This window comes from Trichosurus vulpecula, chromosome 4 (genome assembly GCF_011100635.1).
Source record: "Trichosurus vulpecula isolate mTriVul1 chromosome 4, mTriVul1.pri, whole genome shotgun sequence".
Classification (NCBI taxonomy): domain Eukaryota; kingdom Metazoa; phylum Chordata; class Mammalia; order Diprotodontia; family Phalangeridae; genus Trichosurus; species Trichosurus vulpecula.
Genome location: NC_050576.1, coordinates 164,099,973 through 164,111,312, shown reverse-complemented (window position 1 = coordinate 164,111,312; position 11,340 = coordinate 164,099,973). Strand labels below are relative to the sequence as shown.

The window sequence follows — 11,340 nt, the reverse complement described above, 5'->3', positions numbered from 1 at the left end:
ACAATTCTAAGAAGAGACAAGCCCTTTCCCAGAGCCCCATCTGATTGCAGCCTGAACGCACCTCCTCTACAATAGAACATATATCTGGATCCCTTCCACACCCTGAATTCTCCAGTCCCAGGAAGCCTTCCATGACTAAACCTGCCCCACTCAGATGACAATTAGAAGGAAGCTTGATACAATCAGTTTGCCTTGGTGATATGTTGCCCTGAAAAATTTATGTCTGTGCAGATTGCCCAGTTAAACTGTAAGCTCCCAGGGAGCGGGGCCTTCTCCTTCCCCTGGGTACCCCCCCTCCCAGGTTAGGCTATATCATAATAATGACCCACTTTGAGGAGCCCTTCTAACAGTACAGAAGCCAAGAAGAATGGGTAGAATTCAAAAGTGGGGGTGGGGGCAGCTAGGTGGTACAGTGGATAGAACACTAGCCCTGGAGTCAAGAGTTCAAATGTGACCTCAGACACTTACTAGCTACGTGACCCTGGGCAAGTCACTTAACTCCATTGCCTCAAAAAAAAAAGAAAAGAAAAGAAAAAGAAAAAAAGGAAGTACAGAGTTAAGAGTAGAGAGACTAGAAAACAAACTACAACCAAGTTAAGAATCAAGAATCATAAAGACAGCATCCCTGAAATGGGACAGTTGTCCTGCTCACACAGGAATGCTGCCACCTGGTGTGATGGTTACTTTAAAAATAGATGTATACAACCTTAACATCCATCCTTCAACAATTCTTTTAAAACCAGTAGCCCGTACTCACAACAAATAAAAGATGTTTTATACAAAAAAAATCATAAAGAGACCAAAACACAATTCCAGACTTTATTTAATATACAAAACCCCCACCATGTACCCCTTGCTGCGGCAGGCCAGCTAGGGACTGCAGGGGCAGGGCTCCCACCCCTGTTTCCCTCTCTGCAGTCTATTTACTCTCCCTTCAGTAGTTCATTGTAGAGCATGGCCAAGGCTCCCAGAAAGGAGATAAACTCCTGGAAGTTCACTTCCTGATCTTTGTCCCGGTCCAGACCGTCCATCAATGCTGCAACATCCGAATCTTCTATTTTCTGATATGGAAGAATGAGAAATCCAAATTCTATTAAAGGGACCTCCTTTTCCCTCTGTTAGCCTCCCTCCACTACTACCCCCAAGCTCACAGCCTTCTCCTAAACAGGAGGCACTGTTGTCAATTGTAACATGGCTTTATTCTGCTCTCTCATCTGGGACATTCCCCATTCCACCCATTTCTTTTTTTTCTTTTTTTTCAATCCCAGGCTCTGTCTTTTACTTTGTCCTTTATCCCACTACTTCTTGATTAAGGAAATCAAAGAACAAGGATCTCAGATTTAGGCATATCTGGAATGACTGAGAGCAATGATTCCAATGGGAATGGTCCAACACTTTCAGTTCTCCAGGACCTACTCCCCCATCCTCCATCCCCTTCCTCCCTCCCCACTCCAGGAACCAGGTGAGGACGAAGGGTAATTGGCTCCCCACCCCCCACCTCCATCTCCACCCAGCCCCACCCCACTCTAACTGAGTTCCGGAAGGAGAAGAGGCTGGGTGGGGCAGAGGCAGGGCCTGGTGAGATACTAACAGCTCCCAGGCTGAGTTCGTTCTGGATCAACTCCTTCAACTCCTTCTTGCTCAAAGTGTTCTTATCACCTTCCCTGCTTGAATATTTGTGGAAGATGCCGATCATGGTACAAATAGATGCATCCAGCTGGGAGGCCATAGCTGCCAGGTAGCCTTGAGGGAGCTGAGAGCCATAAAGGAAGAGATGAATGGGTGGGGGAGGGAGAAGGAACCAAAGAATAGTTGTTCACCGGGCCCCAGACCAAGGGAGTGGGCCTTTTCTTTCAGTCACTGGGACACAAACCACAATGCTGGAGTTAAAAGGCGGGGAAAGTGAGAGTTCAGAAGGGCTGGGCACAGTGTTCGATAGGAGGGATTTTCAGGAGCCTAAATCAGACTGGGCAGCCAGGGAGAAGAGAGTCCCAGGCAACAGGCTGGGCTACTCCTTCATCCTGGACTTAGTAAATGGGGGCGTGGATTTGACCACAGGGCCAGGTTCTAGGTGAGTCCAAGAGAAGAGAGAAAGGAGCCAGACCAGGGAAGATTCCAAGTTCACAGGCAGTCCACACACACTGAATTTCCTGTACCCAGACAGAACCACACAATCTTAAGACTCCTAGACTGTCAAAGCTCAAAGAGATTTTTCCCTTAGAGATTTCCTTTAAAGATCATCCGGTCCAATTCTGACATTTTACAGACTGAGCAACTGCAGCGACTCCTCCAAGGTCACATAGTGAGTGGCAGAGGGAGGCCTCCGACCTAGGTTTCCTGACTCCCAAGTGCCCTATTCCTTCCTCCACCACTACATTGCGATCACCATCACACCCACACTGTCACACCGCTGCACACACTCATCACCCAGCAAGACGCACCCTTACACATAACCAGAAAGTAACACACGAGGATCTGCCTTAAGAATGCGCCGGCCCGTCCAGTGAGTGTCCCGAGCACCTCTAGCTCATCCCAACACCTGGCACTCCTCTCGTGCCCCTGAGGCATCAATAGGCAGGGCAGGGATCCCCAAAGAGATGTGACCCCTCCCAACCCCGGAGCTCTCGCGTACAAAGAGGCCGAGCTAGGGAGGGGAAGAAATCCACCGTGACCACCCTGGAGAAGGAGGAGGAGAGGCCGGTACAGGGCACGTCCTGGGCAGGGAGAGACCAGGGCATCAAGGGACAGCGGGCTGGGCAGAGTCTCGAAGGGAGAGAAAGAACTCACCGAAGGCAGAAGAAAAGCAGGGACGAAAAGTGGGCGCCTAGGGATGGGACGGGTCACTGTCCAGCCACTCTTATAGTCCGAGCCCCTTGCCGCGGGCCCCCTACCCCCACCCCTCCTGACCCGCGGGCGGGCCTTGCGAGGCCCCACCTTCCTTCCCCACGCCCAGTCATAGTAGGGGAGCAGGAGGCGGGGGGGCGGGGGCGGGGGGAGGCCCCGGACTCCACCACACCCCACCCCAGGCCCGGCCTTCGGCTGCTTCCAGAACTGTGCTTCCCGGTCCCCTGCCTGCGGCTCCCACCCTAGCACTTCGGGCGCATTCTAGCTCGCACTGTCCAGGGCAGGAAAGTGGGCTGCACCCAAGAGATCCAGACTGAGCCAGAGAGCAGCGCTCCGGTGCAGACTCTCCTCTGGGGCTCGGGCCAGAGCTCTCAGGCTAAAGAGCTCAGTTTTTCCACCTGTGAAGCGGCGGGAGGAAAATCACCCGTGTTACTTCTTCCCCACCCATCCTGGTGTTACTCTGGATATGCCCACCCTCCACCGCACCACTCACCTTCCCCCACCACCGGTGCAACTGATATGACCAGTGGGCACAAGTCTTTTATTTGTTGTGGCCGCACGTGTGGTGTATGTGCATGGATTTTGGTGTCCCTGGTGTGTGTCCCGTGAAAAGTCTGTGTATGAGTGTATGTGTCTGGAGAGAAGAGAATTCAGGGTTCGACAACCCCCTCAGGTTCGGCCTTACGTGCAGGTGAAGGAGCCTCTGGAGGACCCCCCAGGGAAAGACCCCAGTGGAAAAAAAGGAAGGAAGGGAGGGAGGGAGGGAGGACCGATCTCCTCTCCAGATACTCCACCATTAGACCTTTGACTTAAGACTTTCTTCCCTGCCTGATATTTCTAGGAGTAAGATGCTAAGCCTTACTAGATATCTACCCACAGCTGAGTATGTCAGAACATTTCCTGAGAGCCAGGCTTTTCTTTTTTCTTTCTTTTTCTTTTCTTTTTTTTTGGGGGGGGGGGGCAGGGGTGGAGTGGGGTGAAGAATAGCGATTATAGCGGCAACAACTAATTTCTCCAGCGTTCTAAGGTTTGCAGACTATTTTCTACATAATAAGCCCAGAGAGGTAGAAAACTGAGTTCATAGAGGTTAAGCTAGCAAGTGTGGGAAGTGAAAGGGGAAAACAACCTCAGGAGGACATTGGGCATCTTTGAAGAGGGTCCTAACTGTGGAGGCTGGTGATGGGGGTGGGGCGTAGCCTGAAGATAAACTCTGACCTCACCCGCTTTGCCCAGGGCTAGATGTATGGTATATGTGTGTATGTGTGACGTAATCATAATCACAGCCACGACATCATACCCATTACAATTATAGGAGACTTTCCCGTGGCACATTTTATTTCAAGGAACTTTATCCTCCAATTCCTCTTCATTTTCCTGTTTTCTCTGGGAGCGTGGAGCTGCAGAGCTGAAGAGCTGGAACTGGTCTCCCCATTTCATAGAAGAAGAAAACAGGTTTTCTGGAGCTGGTTTGGTGACTTTCCCTGCCTGGGGCTTTCCCAAACAGGAACAGGGACAGGGCAGAGGCAGGAGGAATCATGGGGAGAGATAGGATAAGAACTCAGGTGCCCTGATACCCTTGGGGTATCATAGAAAGAGCACCAGATTTGAAATCATAAGACCTGGGTTTGAGTCTCACCTCTGGTAGTTGCTATCTAGGAGACTTTGGGCAAGTCACTTAATCTGGGTAGGCTTCAGATCCTTTATTTGCAAAATGGGAATATTGATACGTTGCAATTCAATTCAATAAACATTTATTAAATGCCTACTGTGTGCCAGGCATTATGCTAAGCACTCAAGGACCTCAAAATCTCTACATCATGAGCTTATTATGAGGCCCCAGTTAGTATCTCATATAAGAGACCTCCTCTGACTCCCACCTACCCTCCCTCCAAGTTGTCAGAGCTCTCTCCCTCCTTGAATTTCCTTGTATTTACATGTGTGTGTGATATCCCCCAATAGTATCCTAAATTCCTTGAGGACAAAGGACCATATCATTTTTGCTTTCAAATCTTCCCTTAACCAACACATAGCGCAATACCTTAAACTTCTTTGTATTAACTGTGAACAGGTAACATCTCCCTAGCAAGCACTGTTTCATTTAGTAAATGTTTGTGGAACAGAATTGTCATTGAAAGCACTGGTCAATTTGATTCATCACACCTTTATTAAGTGACTACTGTGTGTCTCTGAACAGCAAATAGAACATTGGGCTTGGAGTTAGAAAGGCCTTCATTCAAACTCTGCCTCAGATGCTTCGAGACCCTAGGCAAGTGCCTTAACCTGTCTCAGCCTCAATTTCTTCATTTGTGCAATCAAGAGTCCGGACTTGACCTCTAAAGTGCTTCCCAGTGGGCCCCTAGGTGGCACAACAAAAGCATTGGGCCTGGAGTCAGGAAGACTCATCCTCATGAGCTCAAATCTGGCCTCAGACACTTCCTAGTTGTGTGACCCTGGGCAAGTCACTTAAACCTGTTTGCTTTAGTTTCCTCATCTGTAAAACGAGCTGGAGAAAAGAAATGGCAAACCACTCCAGTATCTCTGCCAAGAAAACCCCAAATGGGGTCATGAAGAGTCAGACACTCCTGAACAACAAAAGTGCTTTCCAGCTCTCACATCTATGATCATATGTGTCAAGTGCTAGGTGTTGGGAAATGGAAAGTCCTTGACCTGGGGAATTTCTGTTCTACACTACAAATGGTTCAGAGTGACTATGGGGCCGCAGCAGCTCTTGAAGATTAGGTTGTCCAGTAAGAATTAGAAGGGGTTGCAATCTGCACAGGTGAGAGAAGTAACCACACCTATGAAGGTGGAATTTCAGAACCTTTAAGCTTCGAAGCATCCTTACCGAGGAGCCCTCCCCCTTCCCCCTTCTCCTCCAGGATCTGTGCCCTGAGTGCCTACCTCCCTCCCTTCAGTCATAATCAACCCCAAAACACCTTGAAGTGAAAAACTTTTATTATCTGCAGGAAGGAAAAAGACAATAAATTGCTTCTGAAAAGGGCAGTTGGAGGGTGAGGGTGGAGTAATCTTGATTCCAGCAGACTGATGATGGAACAAACCTCCCTTCCTCGTACAACAGACTCCCCTGACTACAGGAATAGAGGGCCTGGCACATAGTAGGCACTTAATAAATGACCATTGATTGATTGATTGATAGAATAAGGCATACATTATCTGTCCCTACCGATGTGTTGTTTTTCTTTCTTAGCTATGTTTCTTTTTATAATAGGGAGGATTACATGGACTTGGGGAAAAATAAAATACTAAATAAATAATTTTAACATTTAATAGAGAGGATTACATAGGGGTGAAGAGGAAGAGTCATTGGGAAGTGATGGTAGATAAAAAAAGCATTGATAAATATTTTCAAAAAGAAGGATAGAGAGGGCTGACTTTGGAGTTAGGAAGTTAGGAAGACCTGGTTTCAAATTCTGCCTCTGACATGCTAGCCAACTCTATGGACAAGTCACAACCTCTCAGGGCTCTAGACAGCTCCTTACAACTCTAAATTACAGGTGAGTTGGTGATCTGCACTTGGTATATACCCATAAGATCACATGTCCAGACCAAGGAAGGAAGGGAGGAAGGGAAAGAAGGAATGAGGGAAGGAGGAAGGGGGGGGGGAGAAAAAGAAAGAGAGAGAGAGGAAGAAAGAAAGAAAGAACGAGAGAGAGAGAGAGAGAGAGAGAGAGAGAGAAGAAAGAAAGAGAAAAAGGAAGGAAGGAAGGAAAAAACAAAGAAAGCAAAAAGGCTGAGAAGATTAAAGTGTACCCTCCAGGGAAAGGGTAAAGGTACACTAGCTCTGGGTAAAATAGATCTGGAGGATTTGTTAGTCCTATTATCAATAATTGGGGAGGGGTGGGACGAGAGTAGAAGCCCTAGTGAAGGGCTAGCCTCCAGGACAGTGGCCTATCATTCACTTATTTATTTTCTTCCAAGAAGAAGTCATTGTAGGCCATACACAGTGTGGTCAGGAATACAGAATACTCCTTGAAGTCAATCTCCTGGTCACTGTTCCGGTCCAGGCTTTTCATCAGTTCATCGATGCCGCTCTCCTGCATTTTCTAAGAGAGGGACAGAGAGTGATGGTAAAGAGCTTTAGAAACCCCACACGTATGTGCGCTCTCTCTCTCTCTCTTTCTTTCTCTCTCTCCCTCCCTCCCTCCCCTTCCCTCCATTCCCATCTCCAGGCTCCATGTTTACCCACAAACATCCATTGTTCAGGGAAGGCCAAGCCAACCCAGATTAAAAAACTAGTCACCCTTTAAAAAAAAAAATAAACCACATTCCACCACCTAATAGAAAGGATCTCTTCTAGAGACCTAGCACTGGAAGACAGCTGGCTTCCAGAAGAGGCCATCTAATCCACTTTCCTAACTTAACAGATGAGGAAACTGAGGCCCAGAGAATTTAAGACACTTGCCACAGTTTACTTAGGTAGTAAGTAGCAGAGCCAGGTTTTGAATTCAATAATCCTATGACTCTAAGCTTAGAACTCTTCACACCACACCAGGTGAGGCATTACACCAGGCCTCTGTTTCCACTCTCAATGTGCGTAACTAAATGCTTATAGTATCCAATGAGGGTGAGTTTGAAGGGTCTGGGGACAGAACAGCGGAGCTAAGGAAGGGTCTGGGCCTGGGCCTGGGCCTGGGCTGCCCTCTGTCAGAAGGATAGAGGTAACACTTATCTGCCATCCATCTCCCCAGGACCCTGGAACACGGAAAAGGTAAGGAGAACACAGACAGGAACCCATAGGGACTGGCAGAGAAGAAAACAGATAAATTGTAGGGGTATAGATCTGGGGCTGGAAAGGATCTCAGAGGCCAACCCTTCATTTTCTTAGGTATGGCTCGTTCTGGGAAAGGGGGAAGACACCAATGTGGGCAAGACGGCAGTAATACAAGAGGATCCCCAAGTAGAATTTTTTAAGGGATATAGGAAGGAGGCTCAATGTGTCCCATGCCACATCACTATTGTCAACACATCCCCCCCCCACGCACACACACACACACATACACTCACACTGAATCAGCTTCCTCCAGTGAAACTATTCCCTGTTCTGACCTGTTTCCAGTTTGAAAAAAAGAAAGAGACACAGAGAGAGAAGGAGGAAGGGAAGGAGGGAGGAAAGGAGAAAGGAATCATAGGACTAACCAACTAACGAATGAAGGAACAGAGTAAGGTAGGAAAGATATAGTGTACCCCCCAAGGAAAGGGCAAAGGTCTACTAGCTCTGGGTAAAACAGACTTGAAGGATTTGTTAGTCCTATTATTAACACAATCTAATGACTCCCTATTGAATCTCTTATCAAATCAGGCTGTTCAGCCTTGCTTCAAGGCCTCTCCTAGCCTGCTTCCTCCTCTCCTCATCCCACCCATAGTATCCCCTTCCACTTCATTTCCTGTGACCACCCAAACCTCTAAATCTGTCTGTGTTGTTCTCCTTGACCCTCACTTCCTTCACTCTGAGCTCAGATTTTACTACTCCCAGCCCAATCCATCTTTTCCTTCCCTAGCTCACCTGAACCCACTCAACCTGATCCCCTGAATCCCTTCCTTCTCACCCTAGCCCTGGCACATTTACCTTTTTCTTCCTGTATTTGTGTCTCTTTCTGAGGCCTAGACTGGCATCTTATGTCCCCTGTAAGACAGAGTTCCCAGAAGGTAGCAACAATGTCTCCCCATCTGAGTAGGAGCTCCCTGTAGGTAGGACTGTGTCTCCCTCATCAGATAGAAAGGTCCCTGAACTCAGGGACTACCCACAACCTTCCCCCACCTCACAGCTATTAGACTGGAAATCCCTTAAGAGCAGAGGCTGAGTCTCTCCTCATCAAACTGGGAGGCCCTCAGGGTTATCTCCTCTTCCACTAAATGCTTCTCCCTTGGATTCAGGACAGGGGTCTCTCCAAAGGAGATATCAGTCTTGAATCTGGTTGGAGTAGAGGTTTGTAGACCACGTGAGTAATGGATGGTAGAAGAAAAAGAATAGCTTACATGTGTCTCCTCACAGGTCTTCATACATTATCTCATTTGAGATAAGAGAACACTCACCTCTCCCAAGCATAGCTCCTTCTTGATCAACTCTTTCAATTCTTTCCTGCTCAGGGTCAATTTGCTGCCCTCCCTTCCTGAATATTTGTGGAAAGTGGTAACCATGGTGGTCAGGGCCTTCTCAAGAGGAGTCTCCATCCCAGCAAGACTTTCAGATCTAGGGAACAAAGAGAAAAGAGAGGGGAGGGAAGAACATTATTCTAAGGGAGTTAAGCTAAACCCAAGAGAAAACTTCTTCCAGATACATTCACACATTCACACACACACATACACACACACACACACACACACACACACACACACACACACCACGGAAATGGATTCAGTTATACCAGGAGACAGAACTCCCCAGCTTTAGTAGCTGTAAAAAACTGAAACTGATTGACAAAGAAGCATGCAGTCTCCCACCTGGGATGCATTCAAAGGGGGCAGGGGTGGGGGGGGACCCTGGGATGGTCTCAAGTAGAGAAGAAGGGAGGGACAGCTTTAGTATAAAGAGGAGAATAAGGGTATGACCATTTCCTCCCTGCCCTATCCAGGGCAAGAGGTGAGTTACTCAGCATCACCTCTCATCTATGCCCCCATCTCTGATTCATCAACCAAGATGTTTGCAAAGAATGGATGTGGGGGACAGGGTAAGGAGAAAGTCCTAATGATATTGAACCATGAGCACAAAAGCAGCAGGAATGAAGGGCAAGAGAGCACTAGGGAGGAGGTAAGGGAGAAGTGGTCAGACCTTACAAACTGGTCTCCTGTCTCTGACGCAGAAAGCTAGAAGAAAGTGGGTTGATAAGGAGAAGGATGGTAGAAGAGGAAAAAGGAGTCAGAGGTAAGAGGGGAGGAGAGAGAGATACCTTTCCTTAATTCATTTAATCATTCAATAAATATAAAAAACCTACTAAGTGCAGAGGCAGTTAATCATGACTAATAGGGAGCCAGCCTTAGAATCAGGAAGATCTGCCTATAACACACACAAGCCCTGTATAAGTCACTTGATTTCATAATACTCCCTAGGTAAGTCTCTAAGCCTCATCAGTTCTTAATCTAGGATCCGTGAACTTTTTTTTTCTTTTTCTTTATTTGAGTCCACTGGGGTTAAGTGATTTGCCCAGGGTCACACAACTAGTGTCTAAGGCCGAATCTGAGTCAGGTCCTCCTGACTCCAGGCAAGTGTTCTATTCACTGTGCTACCATCCTGTAAGCCTCCTAGAAAAAAAACTCCTGCCCTCCATATAGCCACCCAAGCCAAGCTGGGGATGTCAAGTGAAGACTTACCCAATTAAGCCAAAGCAACCAGTGAATCTGAAGAGATGGGAAGAAATAGAACCCCTGCTTAGTCTCTAGCTTTATTACCTCTGTTTAAACTCCAGGGAACTTCGGATGGGAAGGGGCCAATGAGGAAGGGAAGGGGCCAATGAGGAAGGGAAGGAGACATGGAAAGGCTCAGGTCTAGGCCTCCTGGGAGGAGACACCAAGGACCCCACAGCTTTTTCTTTGTTTACAACTTATTTTTAAAAATTATTTTGTTCACTCTATCTCCATGTAACTAGTCTCCTTTGTAATCTTATGTATCTGGTTCTATGCATTTAGCAACATTATTTGGAGAAAGGATCTGTAGACCACCAGCCTGCTGCCAAAGGGGGCTAGGACACACAATAAGGTTAAGAATTCCTGCTCTAAGACTACAATTAACAGAGAAATTGCTGATTTGCTTATTGAAGGGAGCTGTTCCCCATACAGATGAAATTACAGGCCCAGACCAAAAAACAAACAGGCAAAAAATAAACAGAGTTCTGTGCTATGTAGATGATGGGGGAGATACAAAGATGAGGGGCGATAAGAGTCCCTCACCTTCCCCCCTCCCCTGCACTGCTTCCCCCTCCCTTGGGTCCCATGGTCTAGCAGGAGCCTATGACCCAAACAGATAACTAGACTATGCAGTATTATACGGTAAGCATAAAAGCAAAGCAAAGTACTAGGGAAGTTCTCCAGGGGAAGGTCATTTCCAAGTCGGGGAATGGCCTCTCCAGGAGAAGCCTGGAGGTAGAGGTGCCTGATTCCTTCACCTTGAGCCAAGGGAGAAGCAAAGCAAACCCCAGGGGAAGGAGAAAGCAAAGGGTATGTCTAGTTGCCATGGCTCAGGCTTGAAAATCACTTCCCCTCTGGGGAGGTTAGGATGGTAACCATACAGGAACTGAGGTGATTTCCCCAAAGAAGCTGAGTCAATGAGCTAGAATAGGAGGGCTCTCTGGGGTTACAGGAAGGAGAGTTCCCCCCTATACTGACAACCCTCAAAGATCCCTCCTATTTCCAACTTGTGCCTACCTGGCTCCATCCTTTTCATTTCTTCACCCCTATCACCCCAACCCTCTCCTTTTCTCCTAAACCTCATTCACTGTCCTAAACCTGTCTTGGCCCAGATCTGTTGCTAATTAGCCATGT

General features: G+C 47.6%; 2 protein-coding genes across 2 annotated transcripts; both read right to left on the bottom strand.

Annotated features, from left to right (window-relative positions):
- Positions 1 to 817: 817 nt before the first annotated feature.
- Positions 818 to 2,868, bottom strand: LOC118848642 (protein S100-A6-like). Its single transcript, XM_036757635.1, has 3 exons — positions 2,788 to 2,868; positions 1,592 to 1,753; positions 818 to 1,061 (listed from the first exon to the last, which is right to left on the bottom strand). The coding sequence occupies exons 2-3, from the start codon at positions 1,727 to 1,729 to the stop codon at positions 924 to 926; spliced, it is 276 nt and encodes a 91-aa protein (XP_036613530.1). The 5' UTR covers positions 1,730 to 1,753; positions 2,788 to 2,868; the 3' UTR covers positions 818 to 923.
- Positions 2,869 to 6,764: 3,896 nt separating this feature from the next.
- Positions 6,765 to 9,036, bottom strand: S100A5 (S100 calcium binding protein A5). Its single transcript, XM_036753256.1, has 2 exons — positions 8,893 to 9,036; positions 6,765 to 6,899 (listed from the first exon to the last, which is right to left on the bottom strand). Exons 1-2 carry the CDS (start codon positions 9,034 to 9,036, stop codon positions 6,765 to 6,767), a joined length of 279 nt encoding a protein of 92 aa, XP_036609151.1.
- Between the last annotated feature and the right edge of the window lie 2,304 nt (positions 9,037 to 11,340).

Bases quoted from the DNA above. Each gene is read 5' to 3' on its own strand.
- LOC118848642 (XM_036757635.1), bottom strand. From the start codon at position 1,729: ATGGCCTCCCAGCTGGATGCATCTATTTGTACCATGATCGGCATCTTC. The intron at 1,062-1,591 runs GTTAGTATCTCA...CTTCCATATCAG, and splicing joins ACGAACTCAGCCTGGGAGCT to AAAATAGAAGATTCGGATGT.
- S100A5 (XM_036753256.1), bottom strand. From the start codon at position 9,036: ATGGAGACTCCTCTTGAGAAGGCCCTGACCACCATGGTTACCACTTTC. The intron at 6,900-8,892 runs GTTCTCTTATCT...TAGAAAATGCAG, and splicing joins TATGCTTGGGAGAGGTGAGT to GAGAGCGGCATCGATGAACT.